Source organism: Tupaia chinensis, unplaced genomic scaffold (assembly GCF_000334495.1).
Source record: "Tupaia chinensis unplaced genomic scaffold, TupChi_1.0 Scaffold000214_1, whole genome shotgun sequence".
In the NCBI taxonomy this organism is placed as follows: Eukaryota; Metazoa; Chordata; class Mammalia; order Scandentia; family Tupaiidae; genus Tupaia; species Tupaia belangeri.
This window is the reverse complement of record NW_006159689.1, coordinates 1087051-1112985: the sequence shown is the minus strand read 5'-3', so window position 1 is coordinate 1112985 and position 25935 is coordinate 1087051. Positions and strand designations below refer to the sequence as shown.

The window sequence follows — 25935 nt, the reverse complement described above, 5'->3', positions numbered from 1 at the left end:
CTGGCCGGGCTGTGCCCCCCCAGCGGGGCCCCCAGCCAGTGATGGCAGCCAGGATTCAGGGCCCGGCGCACACGTGGGCAGGGTGCGGGAAGTGTGGGCCGGGGGCTGGACTGGGGAAGGAGCGCCGGGCAGCGGAGGACCAGCGCGGCCCGGCCCGCCACCGCCCTCACCGGACTGGCTGATGAAGAAGCACACGTCGTCCCTGAAGACCGGCGTGTTCCTGTCCAGAAAGTCACTGGCGAGTTCGACCATCACCGGGAGCTCCGTCAGCTCCTCCAGGACTTGCCGCGTCTAAGCCCAAGGAGAACGGAGACTGCGTCAGACGCGGGGACGCGGGGATGCCGGGCAGATGCGCTTCTAGGGACAGTCTGTGACATGGCGCTTCGCTGTCCGGTGGTGAGAGGACCTTGTCGCTCACAAGCCACCTCTCGGGAGAAAGGCCTTGGTGACAGTTCTCGTCGGGCTCATGGGAGCGGGTGCCAGGGCTTCCCCCGGTCGGAGGCCACATGCATGAGCCCACTTCAGACCCCCAGTCCTGCGCCCCAGGGCCGCCACACTCACGGCCACAGCGGCGTGGTAGCTGGTCCCGCAGCCGCTCACGAAGAGGCGGCGGCACTCCTTCAGGTGGTCCTTCAGGCCCCCCAGGAGCACTGCGGCACAGGGCGGGCGTGAGGGCGGCCTCTCCCGGGGGCCCCGTCGCGAGCGTGGGGCGGCCCACGGAGCGGAGCAGTTACCTGTGTTGGTCTCGAAGTCCACCCGGCCTCTCATGGTGTTGAAGACCGACTCCGGCTGCTCGAAGATCTCCTTCTGCATGAACGCGCTGAAGTTGCCTGTCGGTAAACACCCACACGGCTGCTCAGTTTTGATTCTTTCCCCGGGTTTTTACCACAGGGCACGTGCACTTGCTGGAGAGGGACAGAGAGAGGGAGAGTGGGCCCCCCCCAGGGGGATGGCCGTGCCACAGTCCCCTCACACACACACGCGCCCAGTGTGGTTTCAAGCCGCCAGATCTGGGACTCGAACTGTGGTCACGCATGTGGGAGTCCAGTGCTTTAACCACTATGCCACTCGCTGGCCCCAAGCTGGTCAGTTTTAACTCAGATTCTGCAGCTCAACTTCTAACGGAGGAAAAGCCACGGTGCGTGTGGCAGGGACACCACTGCATCCCACATCCCAAAGGGTGTCCCCAGGTCACCGTTCCAAGTCACAGGGGCCACTCAGAGGGAAGCAGGTAGGACACAATGGCATTCTCCAATTACACCTCAGCCCCTCAGCGGGAGTGGCTGGTCCCCGGCCGCAGTTCCTTACCAGGCCAGGAGAAAGCAAAAATACTCTGCTTCTAAGACGCCACCCACTTAGGAAGCCCAGGCTGAGTCAGCCCAGAGAGGCGGGCTTGGCCTGGCTCTGTCAAGCGGTCACCCGTCCATGTAACGGATACCCTCCCGGCTTGTGATGAAGCCCGCTCGAGCCTCGTGTGCGTCCCTGGGCTCTGAGCTGAGGGCCGAGGTCAGGATGCTCAGCTCCTGGCCCAGCTGTTGCATGGCTTCAGAGGTACCCAGCGCCATGGCGGGCACCACTCTCCAGGGTACATGACGTGTGATGCTGAGGACAGGGCGATCGCTGTTGCCGACCACCACCGGCACCCACAGGGAGCCCCCAAGCAAATGAAGCGAGTGATGGGGGGGCAGACACTGGGTCAGAGAAGGGCTCGTGGAAGGGCCTTCGGGGAGCTGGAGACAGTGAAACAGCCAGTCCCACGGCGGAGTGGCCTCTCCCGGGGGCCCCGTCGCGAGCGTGGGGCGGCCCACGGAGCGGAGCAGTTACCTGTGTTGGTCTCGAAGTCCACCCGGCCTCTCATGGTGTTGAAGACCGACTCCGGCTGCTCGAAGATCTCCTTCTGCATGAACGCGCTGAAGTTGCCTGTCGGTAAACACCCACACGGCTGCTCAGTTTTGATTCTTTCCCCGGGTTTTTACCACAGGGCACGTGCACTTGCTGGAGAGGGACAGAGAGAGGGAGAGTGGGCCCCCCCCAGGGGGATGGCCGTGCCACAGTCCCCTCACACACACACGCGCCCAGTGTGGTTTCAAGCCGCCAGATCTGGGACTCGAACTGTGGTCACGCATGTGGGAGTCCAGTGCTTTAACCACTATGCCACTCGCTGGCCCCAAGCTGGTCAGTTTTAACTCAGATTCTGCAGCTCAACTTCTAACGGAGGAAAAGCCACGGTGCGTGTGGCAGGGACACCACTGCATCCCACATCCCAAAGGGTGTCCCCAGGTCACCGTTCCAAGTCACAGGGGCCACTCAGAGGGAAGCAGGTAGGACACAATGGCATTCTCCAATTACACCTCAGCCCCTCAGCGGGAGTGGCTGGTCCCCGGCCGCAGTTCCTTACCAGGCCAGGAGAAAGCAAAAATACTCTGCTTCTAAGACGCCACCCACTTAGGAAGCCCAGGCTGAGTCAGCCCAGAGAGGCGGGCTTGGCCTGGCTCTGTCAAGCGGTCACCCGTCCATGTAACGGATACCCTCCCGGCTTGTGATGAAGCCCGCTCGAGTTTCGTGTGCGTCCCTGGGCTCTGAGCTGAGGGCCGAGGTCAGGATGCTCAGCTCCTGGCCCAGCTGTTGCATGGCTTCAGAGGTACCCAGCGCCATGGCGGGCACCACTCTCCAGGGTACATGACGTGTGATGCTGAGGACAGGGCGATCGCTGTTGCCGACCACCACCGGCACCCACAGGGAGCCCCCAAGCAAATGAAGCGAGTGATGGGGGGGCAGACACTGGGTCAGAGAAGGGCTCGTGGAAGGGCCTTCGGGGAGCTGGAGACAGTGAAACAGCCAGTCCCACGGCGGAGTGAACGTGAGGACCCGTGCTCTGCCGGGTAACGGGCAGGGCAGGCGGCGCTGTGCCAGGGCGGGCTGGGTGCAGTAGGCCAGGTTTTGGTGTGGCCCGGTGCTGGTGGGCTGAGGGCCACGGCGAGGAGTGTGGGGTTTGTCCTAGGAACGCTGACAGCCCCTGGAGGCTTTGAGCACTGGGTTAACGATGGGACCCGATTTCACTGGAGGAGCACAGGCTGTGGGGGCCAGGGAGCGGCAGAGACAGGCTCCTCTCCAGGGGAGGGCCCACAGCGCCAGTGACCGCAGACTCCCGGCCCCTAGCAGAGTAACAACGGGCCCAGCCTCTCCTGGGGAGTGGGCCGACGAGCTGGGGTCAGGCTGAGCAGGACTCCCCGTCCCACCCCAGTTTTTCTAGCTGAGGCCACCGGCAGCCCCAGCCCAGCCCAGCCCGGCCCAGCAGCCAGGGCGGATGGAAGGTTGTGCCCCCGGGCAGGGGTAGGGCGGGCAGGCGAGGGGGGCTGGGTATGCTCGGGCACCTGCCTCGCATGATGTGCTGCAGCTCCATCTGCAAGGTCTGGATGGCCCGAGACGGGTCGTCGCCAGCCGAGCGCTTGACCCGGTGGATGGACAGCTTCCCATCAGCCACTGCGGCTATGTCGTCGTCCTCCAGGAAGATGACGCGGTTGGTGTGCTCTATGATGGCACTGGAGCAAGGACAACGGGGTGTTGGGGTGGCCTCCGCCCGTGACCAGGCGCAGTCGCTCGCTGTTCCCACCCAGGGGCCCGGGACGACACGCTGGAACCATCGCTCTGCGGTGACCACCCCCACCTCTCTCGGAACTACTCTGAGGCCTTCCCAGATGCTCTGTCATCGCTTTGTAAACACTTTCACTGATATCTTTAAAAAGAAGAGGACCGTTTAAGAAACCTATTACAATACTACAGTCGTATCCGAAGGGAAGTTATTTCCCATATCACCCACCATCCCGTGTGCCCTCACTTTTCCAGTAATCTTGTGGAAGTGATTTTTGTAACTGGCCTCCTTACACCAGGAGCCAAACGATGTCACCTTTAGAGACGACTCAGGAGCCCTGCACTGTGAAGGGGAGGGGTGACGCTGGCTTGCCTTTCAAACAACCTTTCTGAATGACCCCACAGTTTAGCAAGGCAAGTTCTCCACAGAAGTGCAGCTACCGAAAACAGAGTAAGAGAATCAGAATAATTAATTCATGAACTCGCAATTAACAGCTCTCATTCAGGATCTTCGACAGCTGTCAAAATCAGGAAGTGAAAAGCTGAAAGACCCCTCATTCTGCGAGCCCTTGCCACGGGCCTTCCAAGCAGCAGACATTTAAAACTACGGACTCAAAGGTAAGAGGATGTGAGGCGCTTCGGGCTCTCAGGAGGAAAACCTCCCCCACAGCTGAAGGACGCAGAGCCACCGGGACCCCAGTAACGCCGCAGCGAGGCCAGCCGGCGGACGAGGAGGCAGAGCCCGGGCCAGGACGAGGCGACTGTCCCCGAGATTGGGCTGTGGAGCGTGCGGCACGGCCTGCCTAACAGCGCTCGGTGCAGGCGTGTTCACATGTATGTGTGCACGCACACGTGTGCTCAAATAGAAGCGCTTGGATTTGAATGCACAGAACGAATGGGAACACAATCTAGTGACCAGGACCACCGGCCCAGGAGCTGGACGAGCCCGGGGCGCCCTCCTGTCTCTGATGGCCTTGTGGCCGCAGGCCATGTGGGCACCCTCTGAGCCCACCAGGAGTGGTTGCTGTGTCCCCCAGAGGCTGGCTACGACTAGAGAGGGGAGACCGGGCCAAGCGCCGAGTGCACGGGGCTGGCTCCCAGGAGCGGGAGCGTGTCTGGGGCGCCCCGCCCTCCTCCTTCCTCGGTGGCCTGGCTTCCCCGTCTGCACCAGAAATGGTAGCCCCTCTAAGTTCCCAAAGCCCAAACAAGCAAAGATCTTGAGGCCTTTAATTATAGCTCTGACTTTTCAGATTAATTTGGGGGCAACTCAAGATTAAAAAGAAATAATTTGTGTTAATTTTAAAACTTAAATCCATTCATTAAAAAAATAACATGAATCGTTTTTATCAAGAAAAGTGGACTCTCCCTTTGTTCTTGTTTCTTTTAAAAAACTGTGTTCTTTTCTTCAGCACCAAGCGTGTGCCTCGTATGTGACCAGGATGGGAGAGACAGGAGCGCCCCCAGGGGCAGGTCACCACGTGACCCCCTCCCAGTGTGGTTCAGGCTGTGGGCTGGGGATTCAAACCGTGGTCAACATGTGTGCCCCGGGGCCAGACCTCTCTTTCTCACGGTAAACCTCTCCCAGCAGGTTCCAGAGTATTTTTACTAAAACACCCTCTGCGGACGGGACTGGAGCATGCCTTCCCGCCCTGCCGAGCGCTGCTGGTCACTGCTGGCGGACAGCCGTGAGAGCCGCCATGCCCATCATGTGCGATGCAGCGGGGGACGGTCCCCGCACTGGCCTGACGGCTCCGTGGCCGGCATGGGTGTGGGACTTCTGCGTCTCCGTTCTCGGACCAGCCTTTCCGGCGGGACTTACAAAGCGCATCACTGCACCACCTGCAATCACTGATTACTTCAGGGCCTGTCGGACATCTCGGCCTTGTTTCGGTTTTGAGAAACATCCCCACATTTCAACTGAACGTAAGTGCCGCGATTGTAAGACACAATCATTTAACCACCTCTAAGACTAGAAACTTCAGCAAATTATGATGGTGAGATGCCACTTATGTCGGGTTGTTGGAAAAGCCATGAGCATTTCTGTATAGAAAAACATAAAAACGACTTCAGGACTTTTCCAACATCCAATAGATCTAAAATCCCTAAAATACTTGTATCTTAGAATCATTAAAATAATCTTTTTTAAACATAGTTTTGCCTGTACACTCACCAGAGACAGAGAGAGAAAGAGAGAATGTGAGAAATCAGCGCGGGGGTTGCCATCCCACAATCTCTTTTCCTTCCTTCTCCTCTAGGGAGTTCGGGCACACATACACATGTGCCCGGCATGATTTTCAAACCATGAAAGGTCCGAGACTCAAACTGCACAGTCGGCCACGTGGGATACAGCACCCTAACCACCATGCCACCTGCTGGCCCTCGTTTAAATGAGCTTAGCTCCTCAATGAAATGGTGCCCTAAGAAACTCGTCAGACAGCCTGGCTCCAGGTCCCATCACTCCCAGGGTCCCAGGAGACTGACCCTGCTTCTGCTCTGTGTCACTGCAAGGCCCTCCTGGCAGCCGGGTGGAAAGAGGAGCGATTAGATTTGTTTTCAGATTCATTCAGATAGGAAGACAGCGTGGGACAGGGAGGGGGACTCACAGCTCTCCGTTTCAGATAGCCTGGGAGTGCCTGGATCTCCCTGGAGATCAGGAGGAAATGCGGGGTGTAGACAACGACTCTTTGACACAGAATCCCTGGGAAGAAAGGTGGGAGGCTCAGCTACCTTGCATCAGAAGCGAAGAAGAACTCCACTGCTTTGTCACCCTCGGCGTGAAGGCAGGTCGTGCTGTCGAGCCTCTTCACCCTCGACTTACAGGCGTTCTTCGCGTTCTCGATGTTGCCTAATGAGTGGAGGGGACCCAGGGCCCTCAGACTGCTCATTCTCACACAGCGTGCGCGAAGAGCCGCTTCCCCCTCGTGTGTGTGGGAGAAACCTGCAGTTTCCAGCTCGGCTGCATCAGCCAAATCGTGTAAAAGAGCCTCAAATAGCACAGGGCCAGGGCAAGAGCGCTAGACAGCGCGCGCAAGAGCAACGCATGCAGGCCCGGGCCGGAGGGCCGCTCAGCTCCGGGCACAGGCCCTCACGCACAGAGTGTGCGGTCACGTTAGTGTATGTTGGAGGATGTCTGTACAGGGGCGCTTTTAAAACCGGCCCAGCTCCGTGAACACCTTTAGACCCTTCCTTGCCCCGGAGGGGAACTGAGCACAGCAGGGCGGCTGCAGGCCCTGGGACGCTGGGGCCCTGGTCGGAGCTGCACCACCCCGGCCTCCGGGAACTTACATGTGCGGTACACGATGGGGACCTCCTCGGTGGAGAGCTTGTACTTGCTGTGAACGCCGATGAGCAGAGGGCTGCCCCTCCTGCGGGGAGAGAGCGTGTCAGACCACCTGGGCCAGTCCTGGCAGCTGCGGCGGGACCTGCGCCTGGCCCACCCTGGCAGGGAACCACGTTTAGGTCCCATGGGACAGAAGACACTCTTGATTTTTGGAGAGGGACACTTGGACATGAGTCCCCCGCAGCGCCGGCCGCCCGACAGTCTGGGACCCGTCCTGCACACGCCCTGGGCCCGGGGCTCCTCCAGTTCACTGACTCCCCATGTGTGACTCCACATGGTCGGCCCAGAGGAGGCGGTCCCCACAGAGTAGGCCGGGAGCACTTCGGCCACTCTCGGCCTTTGCATGTGGCACATCTGGAGACCGGAGCCCACCCCAGACAGCCAGCGGCCCCTTCGGTGCCCCCACCCCGCCCTCGCTCGGGGTTCTCCAGCCCTAGTGGGCATCAACCAACTGATCCTTCCTCATCCCAGGAAGAGGTTCCAGGACCCTAACCCTAAACCATGGAGGGTATACCTCCAGCAGGTGGGACCCAGCCCCTTAACCACCAAGCCTAAGCCCTCTACACACGATGTTTGCCCTTGGGCACACAAACCCGTGAGAGCTGCACTGCAGACGCCGAGTCCAGGGTGTCCGTGCAAAGGTCCTGGCGCCAAGTCCAGGCGTCCCCACATGGAGGCCCTGGCGCTCAGTCCAGGGTGCCCGTGTGAAGGCCCTGGTGCTGAGTCCAGGGTGCCCGTGCAGAGGCCCTGGTGCTGATCCCAGGGTGCCCATGCGAAAGCCCTGGTGCTGAGTCCAGGGTGCCCATAAGGAGGCCCAGGCGCTCAGTCCAGGGTGCCAGTGCAGAGGCCCTGATGCTGAGTCCAGGCGTCCCTGTGTGGAGGCCCTGATGCTGAGTCCAGGCGTCCCTGTGTGGAGGCCCTGATGCTGAGTCCAGGCGTCCCTGTGTGGAGGCCCTGGTGCTGATCCCAGGGTGCCGTGCGGAGGCCCTGGTGCTCGTACCCTTCTTTAATGCCTCTTACGTGCTGGCTCCGACAGTGCCCACTGTGGGTGCTCCTTGTCGTTTAGAACTTTGCATGCGTTTTCTTAAAAGGACTCCCCCAGGCTGTGTAGGCTTTGAGCCCCACAGACCTGGATCCGCGTGTTCTCGCTGTCTCTCGCGCTCTCGCTGTCTCTCGCTGTCTCTCTATACGTACACGCATTCTTACCCAGGGTCTCGTTACGCCGTGGCCCTCCTGCCTCAGCCGCTGCAGTAGCCAGGGCTGGGCGCACATGCCGGGATGCTGCGCGGCCCGTGTGGCCTCAGCCTACTGAGAGGCACGTCAGCCAGCACAGCCTACCATTTTATTTGGTGACTTACATTTATGATCAACTTGTAAAACTAATTGCCAGACGGCTGTGAGCGCGCAGGGGTCAGGGGCACGAGCAGGTCCCCTCCCATGGGGCGTGTCACACCTTCTCCACCTTTCCCTCCCTTTCTCCCTCCGACCACGCACATGTGACTGGTATGTTTTCGAGCATCCAGGGCCGGGATGAACCTGTCACATGAGACCCAACTCCTGGTACAGTGGGCTTACCTTCTCAACTACAGGCCAGTCCTGTTGACTTTTTTTTAAGTTTACTTATTTCTTCCATGAGCAAAAGAGACAGAGAGACAGAGAGACAGCACGCTCAACAGGGTCCTAAAGCCGCAATGCACCCCTGCCTTCGCCCCGCGGGGTCCTGAAGCCACAGTGCACCCCTGCCTTCACCCCGCAGGATCCTGAAGCCGCAGTGCACCCCTGCCTTCAGCTGGTTGGGATGCTGGTCAGGTGTGCTCGGAGTACTCAGGGAAGTGTCTGGATTCGAACCAGGAACTTTCCCCATGGAATGGCCTCACACAGCACTGTGCTCTACTGCTGCACCACCATCTGGCTCCATGTTGTCAACCCTCACGTGTCTTTTTAGAATATGGAGATTTTTCACATAGAAATCCAACTTCCTGGTATCTCTTTAAGAAATAAAAACCGGAAGCTTTAGTCCTGCCAGCGCAGACAGTGGGCCAGTCCTCCCGGTTTACGGAACCCCCACCCCCACTGCCCCAGGCTACGTGACTTCCCATCACTTGTTCACTCATTCGGAAATGCTGACGCGTCGTGTCTCACCTGGTGGCCACGGCTTCTCCTGGGTAGTGGATGCTCTTGAAAACCAGCGCAAAGGCACCTTCCTGAAACACAGGCAGGCGGTGAGGAGCAGCCCTTGGCTGCCATGCCCCGCAGGCCGGCCTCCCACCCTCCTCCCGGGGCGCCCTGCAGTGCTGGGTGCTGAGCGCAGGAACGGCTTGCTCAGGGTGATATCGAGAGGGAAAAGGACACAAGGCACATGCTGAAGCCCAGAGATGGGGCCTGTGGGTCACGCTGTGCACAACACAGACCACGGGCCACGAGGAGCCCAGTCCAGGACCCGGGCAGACCCCAGGCCTCTGTCAACCGGCAGCTAAGCTGCGTGGCCAGCGGGGCCCAGAGGTGGTGCCCAGGCCCCAGAGGGCCTCCAAGCCTTTGGAAAGGAAGGGGCGTCAGGCGGACTGTGCTGCTCTGTCACCAGCAGAGGACTGAGGAGGGGAGCTCTGCCCAGCTCTGCCAGAGCCCCAAGTCGCTTCTGCTCAGAAAAGTTCAAGTTTAAAAGTTCCATTATCGCGGAGGAATTTCCAAAATTTTTAATTACAAACGGAACAGAAGAAAACCAGTGTTGCAATGCCAGCACGCCAGCACGGCTTCCTGCGCGGCCCGCGGCGCCTACGCCGTGGCCGAGTGTGGGGTGGGCTCTGACAAACGTCCTCCCCATTACCGCCCTGAGCAGAAGCCACAGACAGAGGATGTTGACAGTAGGCTTACTTTCTAAAGTCTCCAAAAATGCCACTCAGGGGCGCTGTATTTTGTTTTATTTTTTAGATAGATTTTTGCTATAGGGTACATGTGCTCACTGGAGAGACAGAGACAGAAAGAGAGAAATCACCCCCAAAAGGGATGGCCACACCACAATCCCTTCTCCTCTCGGATTTTGGGCACGCACGCACACACCCGGTGTGAGTTTTTTAAGGTGCTGGGTTCAAGATTTGAACCACAGTCGACTACCTGGGAGTCCAGCGACGTAACCATTACCCCGTCCGCTGGTCAAGGATGCTGTATTTAAAACCACAGTCCAGTGCTGTGCGAGCTCTGAGCCGGGGGGCTAGTCCTGGCCCTGAACACTGACCCCCAGCTGCACCGCCCCGGTGGGTCTCTGAAATGTCTGCACACTCTCCTCCCTGCCCGCCCCAGGGCCTGCATCTGCTCTGCCTCTCCTCCAAGGAAGAACCAGCTCTCGGACAGACCCCAGTGTGCGCCCTGTTTCCAGCTTAGCTGCGGCCCGGCCCCCCGGGGGCTTGCTCTCTGGCGTTCTCTCCCAGGTCATACCCCTTGGCCTGCAGAGCGCTCTCAGACCCCTCACAAACACGCAGAGGCGCCCTGGCCTGCACTCCACCCCACGTGCCTGTCAGCGAACAAGTCGCCACGGCAGTCATCCCTCAGAGGCCCCCCGCTGATGTCTGCTACCCGAACAGGTGCAGGGCGGAGCGGGACGGCGGGCCGCACTCACCAGCTGCTGGATGACCCTCTCGGCCAGCATGGAGAACGTGCCGTCCTCGGCCTCTCTGTGGTCGAACACGTACTTGATCAGCTTGGCGATGGCCTCCGTGTCGGTCTCGGACTCAAACTCATAGCCCTTGCTCTCCTGGGACAGAGAAAGGGCACGGGTCTCAGGGGGCGGCCGTCCACACGCTGCCGGGCCCTCCCCGTGACCTGCCCTGGAGGGACTTAGGGCAAGAACAAGGAAAACGGGCAGGGAAGAAGACAGTCTGGCAGGCGGAGCAGCACCCCCGAGTCACCCGCACTCCTGGAGCGCCCTGCTCCGAGCCGGCCGCGCGCTGATCTGGACATTGCACAAGAACAAGTCGGATGCCAAGCGGGGAGTCAAACCTGCCACGCCCGGACAGGGCGCGGCCACCGGGACCTTGTGGTGCCGCCCACCCACACACCTTCCAGGAATGCGTCTAGCCCCCCAGGGTGGAGGGGCTCTCAGCAAAGGCCCACCCACACACCTTCCAGGAATGCGTCTAGCCCCCCAGGGTGGAGGGGCTCTCAGCAAAGGCTAATGCCCCGTGTCTCCTTGCTGGTCAGGTCTGGACCAGGCTTCGGCTCAAGGCTGTGACCGGCTGACTGCGGGCCCAGGGGGAAGAGGGAAGCCACTCCGCGCGTGCGCCGAGGGGAAGTGTCTTACCAGAAACTTCTTCAGGTCTTTGTAGTTCGTGATGATCCCGTTATGGATGACGACGAACTCTGAAAGGAGACGTTGCTAAGAGTGAAGGGCGAGGCGGACGCCGAGGGAAACGGTTTGGCGGCTGGCAGCCTACGAACCCCGTTCCTTCCAGACCTCTGTGGCACGAGCTGTCCAGCGATGGGGACCCGGGCTGGGAGAACGTGCCCCCTCTGTCCGCCAGCACCCCGCCCCGCCGGACCGCGCACCCTCCGCTCGTCCACGATCACCCACAGGATTCGGGACGCGCGTGGGGTGGGGGCGATGAACCCTTTATCCAGAAACAGTCTGGGTGTTCTCAGCAGGTGTCAGACTGGAGAGAGGCGCCAGCTGACATGGAGCCCGCGAGCCGTGAGCCCACGCTGCACCGCTGCCCACGCGGTGGGAATGTTTACGTCTCATTTACAACCCCGGAGTCCGGGGGGGCCGGCCCAGCGCTGGCGCCCTGGGCTCACTGTCCCTCAGTGTGGCGAGTGCGGGTTGGCAGGGTCTGTGTGCAGAGCAGTGGCCGCACGCCCCCACCCATCCTGCTGCCCACACGGGTGGGGCCGGCAGCCCGAGGGCGAGGTGTGCCTGCCCTCACCACCGCGTTTTCCGAGCGCAGGCCGAAGGCCAGAGAGGGTTCGGGACAAGGACCCCTTCCCCTTCTTTCTGGTAGCAGAAGGCAGACTCTCCCGCCCTCCCGTCAGTAACCTCGGGCGACGTGCCCAGACGCCGGTGCTCTTCACGAATGCTCCTGACCCACGTTCAGCCATCTTTCACTCTCCAAGGCTTTTTTTTCAATTTAGGAAACATTTTTTCCTATTATTTCAAAACCCTTTCTGTTATTGTTTTTATTTTCACCATAACTTCCTATTTTTTAAAAAAATCTATTGTTCATTTTTGTGTGGTCACATTAAAAAATGAGAGGGTCGATGAAAAACACCACTGTAGCAGGCGTGGGCGACAGCTTGGCTCTGCGCCAGCCCAGGGTGTCCTCACTGCCCCACGTGCTCTGCCGTCCTCCGGGGAACGCGCCAGCCCTGAGCTGCATCTCTGGGCTCGGAGCCAGGCCCACTCCCTTATCTGGGCTCCTTGGTCCTAACTGGTGCCTGTATTCCACGCTGTGACATCTGCCATACTTTCTCCGACCTCAGCCCTGACTTCTCGCCGTCGGTTTCCTAGGGTCGTGTTTTCCCCGTGTTTCTTCCGGGGGAGGTCGTGGCGGGCGTCAGGCCTCCTCGGACGTGCGCCCTCCGGCTCACTGAGGCACTTCGGGTGACGGGACCCGAGCTCCCTGAGCTCCCAGCCGGGCTTCCTCTCCAGTGACTCATCCTGACTCCGGGCGGGAGTCTCCACGTTTGGGCGTGGGCTTTCCTCGGCGCGTTCCTGCTTTAGGGACACAGCTGGGGTCACGGCCGCACGGAGGTGGGGGCTTTCCGACCACGTTCCCCCTCACTCAGGGTAAGAGGCTGTGGCAGGTCAGGTCTAGGGCTCTCTCGGCCAGCACTGCCGCGCCTGACGTGGGTTCAGCCAAACATGTCCCCGGTCCTCAGCTGCAGGGGGACTGCTGCCGGCCACCCCGTGGGAGGTGCCTGACCCGTGAGTGGCCATCCTCTGCGAGGGTGTGGGCGAGACCGAAGGCGCCTGCGGAGCGGCTCTGAGCACGAGGACACTCAGCCCCGGCTGCTGTGCCGCGCAGGTGGGCAGGGCACCCCCTCGATTCTCTGCAGAGCCCCCCGCCTTCCAGCCTGGGCAGGGGAGCTGGCTTTAGCGGGAAGCGGCCCCTTCGCACCTCTCCCTGCTCGCGCTGCACGCTGCCGTGAGCACAGGGGTCGTCTGGGACAAGGAGCGGGCCAGGGGCAGTCACCAATCCCCCTGGCCCCAACTTCCGTGAGGCTCAAGGGCAGGGGGGATCGTAGCTCACACGCCTGCGAACACGCCGCAGCAAACACGCAGACGTAGTTGATCCTGGAAACACAGGGCTGGCAAGAACTCCTGCTGGAGTGTCTGGGCAGGTCCTGGCTGCAGCCAGCAGTTACCTGGGGCTGGACACCCTGCCCATCACTCCCAGGACCCGACCAGGCCTGACCAGGGGGCCCTCTGCAAGGCCCTGGTTCCGTTGTAGGCTCGCGCCTGCTCTAGGGCCGGGGAGGAGCTAGGGTTAGACGTTGCCCTGTCTCGTGTGCCTGCTGTGTCCTGCTATGGGAGGCCTCGACACAGGGCTGACGCAGAGCCCCAAAAGCTGCCTCTGAGAACTGCAGGCAGCCCGGTCCTCCCCCATGGGAGGGGGCTGGGATGTCACTGAAGAGAAACAGGGCCTGGAGAACGTCGTGGGAGCCAGGCGGGGACCACCCTGCGAGCTAGGCCTGGCGTGCAGGGAGAACTGGGAAGCCCAATGGCCACCCACTGTCCCCAGCGGCACTCCAAGGGCGGAGCCGAGTCCTCTTACCTTCCAGCGTTCAAGGATGCCAGGTCCGGGCGCTCGGGACACTGACTCACCTTGAAAACTGGAGTGAGCCAAGCCGAGGGCATGCTGCAGGAAGAGCTCTCGGGTGGCCAGGCGCGGCCTGCTCCCCGACGCTAGCCCTTGGCTGCCCAAGGCTCCTTGAGGGCCAGGCCAGCCCCACCAGCCTCACCCTGGCAGTCTCCGAGGGAGGCTGTGGGTTTGCTGAGTGAGGAAGATGCCCCAGCCCTTCCTGTGACACTTGGCCTCGGGGAGGACCACGGCCCTGGCCCTGGGTCCCCTCATGCTGCCACCTGCTGACAGCGGCGGCTGGGTTCCAGGCAGCTCAGTGCTGGCCATACAGTGTCGTCATCGTCCCATCCAGGGCCGGGCCGAGTCTGCCCGTCCATGGTCACTGCCTGGGACGCTGGGCAGGGGGACGTTTGGATCCTCATGGGAAAACAGGGCAGGCGGGCAAGCCAGAGGGAAGTGGAAGCTGCTGCGGTTGCCTCACTGGACGGCGAGGACAGGCGGGACCACTGCGCGGAGAACAGCTGGGCGTGGGGCGGGACTCGCTGCCTACCGTTGCCCTTGTCTGAGCGCTGGGGGTGGCTGTTGACGGCATTGGGGACCCCGTGGGTGGCCCAGCGCGTGTGGGCGAGGCCGAAGTGAGTCTCAAACTCCACCTTCAGGTCCATGTTGTCTTGTTCTAGGTGGAAGAAGAGCCAGTTTGCCACACTTTAAAACCAGCACTGCTGCAGGGCTGCTGAGAGGTGGCATCGCCATGTGACATGTCACCCAGGCCAACGGCACCCCAGCAGGCCCCGCCTGCCAGGCCAGGCCACCGTGCTGACCTTCCCTCGGTGCTGATGAGCCACGTATAACTCACGTCCCACCTGAAATAAGCTACCTTTAACAAGCACATATATCACTGCCTATATAGAGAAGTAATATTTGCCTGAAAAATTAAAATGAATACAAAACTGGGGCCAGCAGACGGCATAATGGTTATGTTACTGGACTCCCTTTTAGTTGACTGCAGTTCAAGTCCCGAATCTGGGGTGCGTGTGCGTGCGTGCCCAAAATCCCGAGAGGAGAATGGAGAAGGGATTGTGGAGTGGCTATTCCCCCTGGGGGGGATTTCTTGCTTTCTGTCTGTCTCTCTGGCAAGTGCATGCGCCCTATAGCGGAAAAACTCCAAAAATACATACGTTCATACGTAACTATTTTAAAAATTCTCCTTATGCCGCCATGTAAAATAAACCACCGGTCAGAAACACGGCTCTTACAGTACAGCGCAGCCGCTCCTTGTCCGAGCATGGACCCGGGTCACCTATGGGCACTGGTGCTACTGGGACCAAGCGTTCGCGGGGAGGCCGTGCAGAGGGCCCAGCCGTGAGCTCGGTTTCCACCTACTGTGAAGCTCCTCGTCCAGAGCCGTGACCTTCCCCTGCTTCTTCACCAGCTGGATCTGTCTTCCTTTGACCTCCTGACTGTGCCCATCGATCGCCACACCTGCAGTGTAGACAGGGGCTTGTGGTGGAATGCGAGTTCTTTCTCACCGCTTTTCACGAGCTGCGCGATGCTGTCTCCTGAGGTTCCTGCCTCCTGGGCGCAGGTGGAGAACCACGGATCCCAGCAGTTGTCTTGAAAGAAGAGGCCGTGGCTATGACGAGGCTTGACAGCAAGTGCGAAGCTCCTGCCTCCTCCCGGCCGCAGGGCCAGCGAACGTGCCGGGCGAGCGTGCCAGGCGAGCGTGCCATGCAGCACTGGCCACTGGGCACCGTCTGTGCAGAGGGCCCCGCTCGTGCACGGCCGGCCCCTCTCCCTTTGGCCACGCCTCCCTCTGCCTAGTGAGTGGTTCTTTGAAAATCCCAGTGGGGATTTTCCGTTGGGCCCTCATTTCTTGCCATCTGCAATTTACTCTATTTTCTATAGTTTTCAGGTTTCTTTAGTGAACAAGAGCTATTTTTATATCAAAAATACCAAAAAGCCCCCTGGCTGTAAGTCCCCACCGGGCGGAAAGTGGGCAGCAGCCGGCCGGAGCCCAGCACCTACCCGCGGAGTCGTAGCCTCTGTACTCCAGCCGCTGCAGGCCCTTGATGAGGGTCTCGAAGATCTCCCTCCGGGTCCGGGGCACCCTGTAGTTCATGTAGGCGAAGATCCCTGTGGGGTGGCGGTGGGGCATGTTCGTCACCTGCCATCCATGTTAGGATGCGGCGCTCCAGCGCAGATGGTCTCGGGGAAACGCTCCCAGCCATGGCCAAGGCAGGCGTGGCCTTCCCAACGCAACCTGGCCGGCCGCACTGCCCTGCTGCTGGAAGGGCGCTGTGCTCGGTCCTTCCCCCGGGAACAGCAACACAGGATCCCGCCAGCCCCTCGGCCTCGGGACCCCTCTGGAGAGCCTGTCCTGAATGGGCTAAAGGAGGTGCTCTCACTGTGGGGGGGTTGCACCTCTGCCGGCCGGGAGCCCCACCCACCGTCCCAGTGCCCGGGTGCACCTGGGAGGGTCGTGAAGACACACCAGCCCTGCCAGGTGGGACTGGTGCGGGCTTTGCTTCCGCCCCCACTTAGTGCGCCCGGCTTGACTCTGGCACGAGCAGGCACCACCTTCACTGGACTGCTCTGCCGTGACCTTCCAACACCACCCCCCTTTTTGGAATCAGGTCTGGGACCAGTACATGGCATAGGTTACGTCACTGGATTCCCACAAAGTTGACTGCAGTTCGAGTCCCAGACCCGGTGGTTAAACTCACACCAGGCGCATGTGCGTGCCCAAGATCCTGAGAGGGAAATGGAGAAGGGATTGTGGCATGGCCACCCCCCAAGGGGGTGTCTTATCACTTTGTTTCTCTGTCTCTCTGGCGAGTGAACATGCCCCAAAGCAAACTCGAAAGAAAGAAAGAAAGAAAGAAAGAAAGATAGAAAGAAAGAAAGAAAGAAAGAAAGAAAGAAAGAAAGAAAGAAAGATAGAAAGAAAGAAAGAAAGAAAGATAGAAAGAAGCGATCAGGTCTGACTGTCACCTAGGCTGACTTGAGCTTGAGACCCTCCTGCCTCGGCCCCCCAGTGTCCCTGGAATACAGACGCACGCCCTGAGCCCGGCCTTCAGTGGGACCAGGCAGCGACCCTGGGCCTCCCGCGTGGTTGCAGTCTGGGGAGGGCAGTGTGGCGGGGCCAGCGCTGACACGGCAGCAAGAACGAGCCCCTCGTGCCCCTGGGCCCTCAGCAGCCTCGGCTTCCTGGCAGGCCGAGGTCTGGTCTGGCTTTCTCTCCGCATTTCAGGATGGTACTTCTCCAGCAGCAGCGACCACGCAGGAGGCCTAGAGCTTGGTGCGGCCCTATCTTCCCGCACAGGGTTGGGAGTGGGCCCAGGAGCCCTGACTCAGGACGGCGCAGCCCTAGGGGCCGCCAGTGCTGCCCGCGGGAAGACGGCAGCGTGTGGGGCCGGGGACGGCTGTTCCCCGTGACAGTCTGCTGGGACGAGAGAACGATCTGGCCAGGGTTAAAACTTGTCCAGACACAGGGGCTGGCAGGTGGCGTGATGGTTAAGGGCACGGGACTCCAGCATGGCTGACAGCAGTTCAAGTCCCCAACCTGGTAGCTTGCTTCCTCACTTTCTCTCACTCTCATTCTCACTCTTGCTCTGTCCCTCTCTGGTCAAGTTGTAATAAATAAGTAAATAAAGTTAAATAAAATAATTTAAAAAAAACTTGTCCAGAGATGAATCTGGGAGAGTGCAACCTGCCACAGGTCACGAGGGCCGGCCACGGTTACAGACTGGACTGTCACACCTCTGTCCAAGGCAGACTCGTGTCAGCACAGGCTACCTGAACGACGGCTAAGCTTCGGTGAGACGAGCCGTCCTCCTAGCAGCAAGGAGGCCCGACACGGACAGTTAGCGCGCTAAGGCTCACCCCACCCGGCGACGGCTCGTGCCCCAAAGCCACGCGCTGAGACTTGTTCGTGAGGGCATGAGAAGGAAATCTGACGCCCATGCGCCCGGGGTGGGACTCGGGAGTGACTGGCCCTGTGCTGGCCTCCCATGGGCCTACACGGAGGGGCAATAAGACCCGAGAGACACGTGGAACGAGACACCCACCCTGCGGCCCTCTGAACGCTGAGCTGAATAAATAACCCCCACTCTCTTAAATCACCCAGACCCGGGCATTTTCGGATCTTAGCAATGAACCAGACCACCACAGGCTCGGTGAGGCGCCGGGAGGAAAGTAAGGAGCATTAAATTGTGCCCTCCCGCAGAGCATGCTCCCGCACACGAACTGTGCACACACGTGTGAGGGCCCGGTCCATAACACACACCGTGTCCCGAGCAGTTACCGACGCTTTCGCATAAACACAGACAAGGGCAGTTTGGTGGGGAGCTATCTGCCTTTCTCCCTGGCTTCCGGTCAGGAGAGGTGCAGAAGGGACAGCCGTGTGCAGTCCGGGCCGCCCCCAGGGCCCGAGGCACCAAGCCTCCACCGCCCGTCCGCTGGGAGGGCGCCTGCTGTTTGGGTCTGCTGTTGGCATTCGCCGTGCCAGGGGCGCATTCACACTCCACGACTCAAACCAGACGCTACCTGGGGAAAGATGGCCAGCCGGGGGCATGGTGGGTAAGGTGGGTGGGTCCCACTTGGCCTCAAGTCTCGGACCTGGCCGCTGAAGAAACACGCCGGGCAACGTGCGTGTGCCCAGACCCTGAGAGGAGAATGGAGGCGGTGTCAGGGCGTGGCCACGCCCCTCAGGGGCTTGGCACCTTCCCTCCTCCTTCCCCTCCCCTGGAAGCACAGGACCCCATAACACATTTAAGAGAGGATAAGAGAGAGGAGAGAGAAAGTCCCCTCCTTTTTTATAAAATTTTTGGCAGCGGGCACATGCTGGAGAGAGGCAGAGGGAAAGGAGGGCACCTGTGGGGACGGTCATGTCGCCATCTCTTCTCCACCTCCCCTCCCAGGCCTTGGGCACACACACACACGCTCCACCTCCCCTCCCTCTGGGCCCTGGGCACACACACACACACGTCCGGTGGGCTTCTTAAGTCACCAGGTCAGGGACTTGAACCACACGGTTGGCCATGAGGGGTCCAGTCCCATTAACCACCATCCCCCAGGCTGTCCCTTTCGATGTCAGCATTAAAGATATTTAACAGCTTTCTTGAGAGAGCGATTAGGTAGCACAAGGTCCTCCAGTAAAGGGAGAGCTCACTGTTTCCGGCATGTTCGACCCCACGACCTGTGGTTAGGTGAAGCGTTTTGTAACGTCGGTTTCCCTGCAAACGGACAGAAGGTTCTCCAGGGAGACACGCTCGAACTCCGGCCAGTGTGAAGGCCGTCCGGTGCGAGACAGCTGTGCACAGCAGGGACAGCTTGGGACATGGCCTTCCTGGCCTCCTGGGGCCAGACAGTGCTTTCGGTGACTCCTGCCAGCATTCTAGAGTGCCTGGCACCTCACCAAGGGAGCGGCCGGCCCTGCGGACCCCACGAGCTCCGGTCCAGAAAAACTGAACACTGGGCTGTCTCACAAGGGCCTCATGGCCCAGCTCTCTGACTCTCGCCCCTGCCCCGGCCACCTCTGCCTCTGAACACGTGTCAGGCACATGCATCCTACATGGCCGCTCAGACCAGCGGTGACTATGGGGAAGCAGGGGCCCCACCGTCACCCTTGTGGGCCCAGCCAGTGCTCAGGGCCACCGGCTGTGCCTGCACTCCACCTGGAGACCTCGGGCCACGTGGGCACGGTTTGGGGATGACGACGAGGGGGGAGCTGCTAGGAGAGCTGTTCAAGGTCGCGGTCTCAGCAGGGACCTGCTGCCTGCCACGTCCATCCGGGCGGCCTCCCCCAGCGAAGCTCGCACGCTCGCTCTCGCTCTCTCCTGGCTGGGCTGTTCCCGCGCTCCCGCAGGGTGGACAGCATCCACACCGCGCTCTTGGTAGTTATGACAGATCAATCCAAGGCAGCAGCCCCCAGGGATTTCTCTGGCTGTTCGGGTCAGAATTGCTCCGTAAATCAAGGTTAGCAGGAAAGGGCATCTGCTTAAGCTCCGCGGTGGTTAAGACCCGGCAGCGGGACGACAGGCGCCAGTGTGGACGGAGTCTCACTCCACTCCAGCAGGCTCAGCCCCACAGCCAGGACTTCGCCCAGACGTGTGCGGACAGGCCGCCGCTCAGCAAGTGGCCGAGTGGCTGAGGACACAGGCGTGCCGGGCAGGGCCAGGCGAGGGACCGGAGAGCGATCCAGGCAGAGCTCACACTGGAAGCCAAACCTCCACCACGTGGTGAGCACAGAAGCAGAAGCTGTGGAGCAGGAGGGAACGCAGAGGGGCAGCCAGGCCCAGGGGACAGCAGCCTGCTCTGGGGTGCCCCCGGCTGGGGGGAACTTCCTTCTCGCCATGCGTGCCCTGCTGTGGGGTAAGATGTCGGCCCTGTGCCGCTGAGCGCCCTCACTCCGCACTGCTCAGCCGTGCCAGAACACGGGACCCTGGCCGTCGGGTGGGACGTCTCAGCCCAGGCACAAGGAGGGACAAGGACAAGCCGGAGCCCTGGCTCGCTTTCCTGTGGGCACACACATCCTGTGAAGAGGCCTGAGAACTTGCAGGGACAGAAACAGCCATGGTGTGGCTCCTGGGAATTGCGGTGAGACCGCGGCCCAGTCCCACTCCCCCAGGGAGCAGTGCCACCTCAGGCTTCTCTACCCTCCTGGCACGCCCGGAGAGCCAGGGCTGCAGCTATCTTTCCTTGGCAGCGCCCTGGCCGGGCCCCCTGCCCTGGACTCCACTGTGGCTTCCCAGTCCCCTCCTCTGCCCGGGGCAGGGAAGGACGCGGTGCCCTCCTGGTCTGCAGTGTTGGCTCGAGGGTGCCCTGCCGGGGCTGGCTGCTGTCCTCTCTCAGCCACTCGGTGTGTGACAGCAGGAGGCTCAGACGGGCGGTGGAGCGGGCAGCCACCTCCAGACCAGTCCCTGGCTTTCCACGTGGCCTCAAGCTCCTGGAGCTCCTCGGTGACAGGCAGGCAGCACAGTGCTCCCCGCAGGGTCTGTGCAAGGGGCAGAGAGGCCCGCCACACCGAGGCCATCACAGAGAACGGGCCGGCGCTGAGAACGCTGTCGGGGAACCAGCGCTGTGCGCTGCGGCTTCTCGGCCCTCTGTGGGGAAGAGGTCGGGCCAGACGTGCGGGCTGGCTGGAGCTGGACTGGGACGTGCTGCACCCTGTGGAATCCGTGTCCCCGAGGGCCTCAGCGCCGTGCTGGGCACTCTGAGGTGCTGGCAAACGACACCAAATCGCCCTATGGGAGTCCTTCCTGTTCTGGCACTCCCGGCCCGATCAGGTCCAGCAGGAAGTCCCTGCGGGGTGCTCTGCTTCGTTGAACGCCGTGCTCACACGGTAAACCTCCTGTGAACCGAGGAGACGCACCAGGCCTTGTGTCTCTGGGGGGTCCGGTCTATCAGACTGGAAGGTTGGAAGGTCAGGGCTGGAGGAGCACACGGGAGCCGCTGGGCGGGGAGCCCTGGCTCCTGGACAGGCTGCAGAAGGCGGGACAGCCTGGATGACGGACTTAAGGGCAAGTCCAAGACAGATCCTTGAGGTCTGGGAAAGAAAGCGGCAGTGGCGGCCTCCGCAGCCCGGCTTCCTCGTCATTTTTACCGTTTTCCTTCATGACAGGGAGAGAGACCGGCACGTGTGAGGGGACACGGCGGGGCAGGTCTCACGCTGTGGTCCCCTGGCCTCCCCGTCAGCGCGACCACGGACACGGGTCCCCGGTGTGTGCAGGCTGACCTGGGACCTGCACCCACGGCCTTCCCTGTGTCTAGTGTCACTTGGATGCTTTGCCCCTGTGGCCTCAGCTGGTCCCCAGAGTCTGCCTGTCACCCCGCCACCCACTGCTTCTCAGAACCGAAGCGGCTCACGTGTCCAGTCCATGTTCAGGGCCCAGGCTCCAAATCGGGCATCCCTGCCTGGACAGAGCAGCTGACCGAGCGCATCTGCGCCTCCAGCAATGCTCATAAAGCTCTGGGCACACACGCGTGCGTGCATGTGCGTGTGTGTGCACGTGGACGTGCACATGGGAGAGTAGGGCTGCTTCTGGGCCTGGGCCACGGCTATAGGAGGCCGCTGGACTCGGGTGGAGGCCACTGAGGCAGCTGTGGCCTCTAGCTGTCCAGTCCTGGCTCACGGAATCTACAGCCAGAGAGGAAGGCCATGGCCAGGAACAGGGCTGACCACTCCTGCCCTTCACAGAAACGACATGGCCCTAGCCGCATTCTCACAGCAGGGCCTGGACCGGGGCCCTGGGCGGACTTGGCCTGGCTCTGGCCGCCAGAGGGCTGGGCCCCTCTAGGCAGCGCCTCCTTGGGCCGGCGGGTTAGTTACGGCATGGCGCCAGCACAGCACTGGCACGGCCCCGCCTGGCACCGCCGAGACCAGAGACCTAGCCACTCGCCTCCAGCAGGAGCACGGCCCAGCCATGGTTTTCAGCCAAGTTTCCGGAGGTTCTGTCATTTTAGGTTCCACCACAAACAAACGAGAAGTGACATACAAGCAGACTTCAAAGAGGTCATGGAGGGAACCAGCAGTTAGCGTGATGGCTATGTCGCTGGACTCCCATGCAGTCGATCGCGGTTCGAGTCCCAGACCCAGTGGCTTAAACTCACGCTGGGTGTGTGTGCGTGCGTGCCCAAGATCCCGAGAGGAGAATGGAGGAGAAGGGATTGCGGCGTGGCCACCCCCCCTGGGGGGGGTGATTTCTCACTTTCTGTCTCTGTTTTTCTGGCAAGCACATGTGCCCTATAGCAAAAACCTCTCCAAAAAAAAAGTCATGGAAAACAGATTAAAGTACAAGTTCGTTTCAGCACAAAATAAATAAATAAATAAATAAATAATTTAACTCACGTGTAAGTTTTCACACTCTCCATAAGCTTTTTGAAGACCCTGTACTCTAAATGTTATTAAAAGATAAACTTTTCTCCCTTTTTAAAAACAATTCTTGAACATGTGGGTTTTTCTCTTTAAAAAATTCACGACTCACACACGAGAGCCGAGTGAGGGTGACGCCCCTGACTGGCGTGTGGCAGGCTGACCTGGCACGGGCGCGAGGGGTCCCGAGTGTAATCGGGCATGTCCTGACCAGCTCCTTGGCACCGCACCACAGAATCGGCCCTTAAACGCAGCGTTAGAAACAGCTGGCCCAAAGGCGGCTATGGCTTTGCTATAGGTAACGAGTCTGGCTGTTAAGAAGAGCAGCACTTTCCGGTGGAAACTGTTTCCTTGGGCAAGTAAGGAGCGAACGGCGGTCAGAATAAGCTGCTCCCTGTGCTGAGTTCATCTTCAGACTTGCTCTCAAAACCACCTGTCGCCTCGGGAACCAGCAGTTAGCGTAATGGCTATGTCGCTGGACTCCCACGTAGTCGACCGGTTCGCATCCTGGACCCGGTGGCTTAAAACTCATGCCGGGCGCGTGTGCGTGCGTGCCCAAGATCCCGAGAGGAGAATGGAGGAGAAGGGATTGCGGCGTGACCATCTCCCCTGGGGGGTGATTTCTCGCTTTCTGTCTCTATGTCTCTCTCTGTCTGTCTGGTGAGCGCACGCGCCCTACAGTGAAAATCTCTCAACAACAACAAAAAAAAAACCACCTGTCGCCTCAGGTGGACCCTCCTCATAAGCTAACTTTGCTCAATAAAAAAGTAATCCCTCAATTTAGAGGCACTGTTTAGCAAGCTACGCTGAAAATTCCAGATTCTTCTGAACCTGGGAGGCCGAGGGGGCATGGCTGGGAGGGGAGGAGCCAGGCGATGGCGGGGGACAGGCAGGCGGAGGTGGCCAGGCTGTGCAGCTGCTGCCTGCTCCTGGACCTGTCAGTGTGTGGGGCCGTGGGACCGTGGGGACCGTAGCTGGGCGGCCCGCTGCGGCTGGTGCTGCTCCCAGAGCCAACCATGTCCCGCTCCACATCCAGGGACCCGTGCTGGCGCCGCCAGGGTATTTGCACCACAGACACCGGTAAACCGGGAGCCCAGGTCCCACCTGGAGCCGCGCAGCCCAGCTGGGTGAGGGCTCTGCTGCCCCCACCCTTCCCAGCAAGGCCACAGAGCGTAAGAGTGGGATGGAGCCGAGCCACCTAAGCCGGCGCCTGTGCCCTCAGCCCCCGTCTACACCGGGAGCCCTGTCTTTCTGAGGAACCCATCTCTGAAACGGACAAGGAGGAAGGGAGAATCCGCCGTGATGGGTTTCCAGAGCCAGAGTACGGGACTCGGCCTTCCCGAGCCTGCCTACGGGTCTGGCCGGGGCTGCTGGACCGCGGCACGTGCTCAAGGGCTGCCCGCTGCACGGCAGATCCGAGGGGCTGTCCCGGGGCTGTCCCGGGTCTCTGACTGTCCCTGGACTGGCCCTCCAACTAATCTGTTCTTCCTTGAGGGGAGAACCAGAACTTTGAGACTCCAAAACCCCAGGGCCTGGAAAACTAGGGCCTCTCCGTGAGCAGTCATTCGCTCATGGCCTAATGAAAAAGGAAGGCAGGGAGGGCGGGGAGGAGGGCAGGGAGGAGGGTGGAGAGGACGAAGAGGAGGGCGAGGAGGATGGGAAGGAGGGCAGGGAGGGCGAGGAGGGCAGGAGGGCGAGGAGGATGGGAAAGAGGGCAGGGAGGGCGAGGAGGGCGAGGAGGAGGGCAGGGAGGAGGGTGGAGAGAATGAAGAGGAGGGCGAGGAGGATGGGAAGGAGGGCAGGGAGGGCGAGGAGGAGGGTGGGGAGGGCGAGGAGGAGGGCAGGGAGAGCGAGAAGGAAAGGGAGGAGGGTGGGGAAGGAGGGAGGGCGGGGAAGGAATCGCACGCAGAAAGTCAGCAAGACCCCGGCAACTCCCGTGGCACACTGCACTTGAGTGCCCAAGTGTCATTCCAACAAACTCTCAGTACAATGGAAGTTCTGGGGGGCCCTTGCACAGTTTATGGGGGAGCATTAATCTGTGGGACAAGCCGCAAACACAATCTAAGCACCACCATCAGCAAACTCGTAGGGAGGGCCTTCAGTGTGGACCCCACGGGAACAGCCCGAGATCTGGGACCTGACGCTGCTTCAGGCAAAGCTGCAGACAGGCTGAGCGAAAGGCCTACAGCAGCCCTACCGAGACGCGGGTGTGCGCAGCCGCGCTGGGCCTGCCTCCCCGACACGGAGAAGGGGCCGGGGGTCCCCTCCAGGAACTTCGCAGCACCCTTGAACCAGCAGCACAGTGATTTCTTTAATATTTTTCTCTAAAATTGACTAACATTTCAAAAACCTGAATGACCTCATTACAAAAGAAAACAACCATTGAGAGAACTGGGGTGACCAGCCATACAGACACAGCCCGCAGAAAACACTGACCACGTGCTCCATCTCAGCCAGCTGCTGCCACCTGCGAGCCCGGGACAGCGTCCTGCCCTGGCGCTTGGCAAGTGTCCGGCTGTTAAAGACATGCTGGAACCCAGCGGGGACCTGGTCTGGGCCACCAGAGAGCAGAGAGATTCCTCCGCGGGAGTTCCACCACGCTCCCTCCTGGCCCGGCCTGGGCCTCACAGCCAAGGCTTGCCTGGAGAGCCCTGCGCTGACCCCGGCTGTGAGTGGGTTCTGGGTGTCCTTTGGTGACCTCGAGCCCCTCCTAAGCCGGACCTTCCCTCCAGGACAGTTCCTGGGCAGCAGAGCCAGCCCTCTGCCCTGAGCGGTGGAGTGAGCCGGGCTCAGAAAAGGCAGCTGAGATGGCCAGATGTCACCCTGGGGCAGACCTCCCAGTTCAGGGGCCACAGGCCAGTCTGCCCAGTGGCCACCAGCTGGCCAAGGCCTTGCATTTCACAAGGAGGGGACTAGACCCTGAAGGGGTTTGAGATCTGCCACCTTTGCTCCGTTTCTGTGCCCAGAAGGGCGCAGAGGCAGCCCTGCCTTGTGAGGGTGCCCGGGTCTCAGGGGTTTCGCTGAGGCTCACGATGCCGATGCCGGCAGCAGAGGAGGCTCCGCCCGCTCCCTTCTCTGCGAGAGGCTGGCTCTGAAACCAGGCAGGCAAGACCTCCCTCTCCGGGCGCACACCCCGCCCGTCCAGGCAGTCAGAGAGAGGCTTTCATGGCTTCAGAAGTTCCCCCAGGTCCTCCAGCCGCAGGAGGCTGGCCTGGGTAACTGAATCCGACTTGAGGAAGGAGAAAAAAAAAAAGCACAGTGACCTTTTGTCCCAGCACAAGCTCCGGGCTCCCTCCGGCCCGCGGAGGCGGCCGGCCAGGAGAGTAAGGGATTGCAGATGCGCG

General features: G+C 60.8%; 1 protein-coding gene across 1 annotated transcript in view; it reads right to left on the bottom strand.

Moving 5' to 3' along the window:
• The window catches only part of GFPT2 (glutamine--fructose-6-phosphate transaminase 2), a 36244-nt gene that overhangs the window by 9613 nt on the left and 696 nt on the right, over positions 1–25935 (bottom strand). Inside the window, exons 2-13 of the mRNA XM_006147449.3 lie at positions 15745–15852; positions 15103–15201; positions 14270–14395; positions 11226–11284; positions 10545–10679; positions 9074–9135; positions 6877–6956; positions 6319–6436; positions 3379–3542; positions 1825–1920; positions 562–650; positions 171–291 (exon numbers count right to left, since the gene is read on the bottom strand). Of these exons, the coding sequence (XP_006147511.1) occupies positions 171–291; positions 562–650; positions 1825–1920; positions 3379–3542; positions 6319–6436; positions 6877–6956; positions 9074–9135; positions 10545–10679; positions 11226–11284; positions 14270–14395; positions 15103–15201; positions 15745–15852 (1257 nt within the window). The remainder of the gene's footprint in view (positions 1–170; positions 292–561; positions 651–1824; positions 1921–3378; positions 3543–6318; positions 6437–6876; positions 6957–9073; positions 9136–10544; positions 10680–11225; positions 11285–14269; positions 14396–15102; positions 15202–15744; positions 15853–25935) is intronic.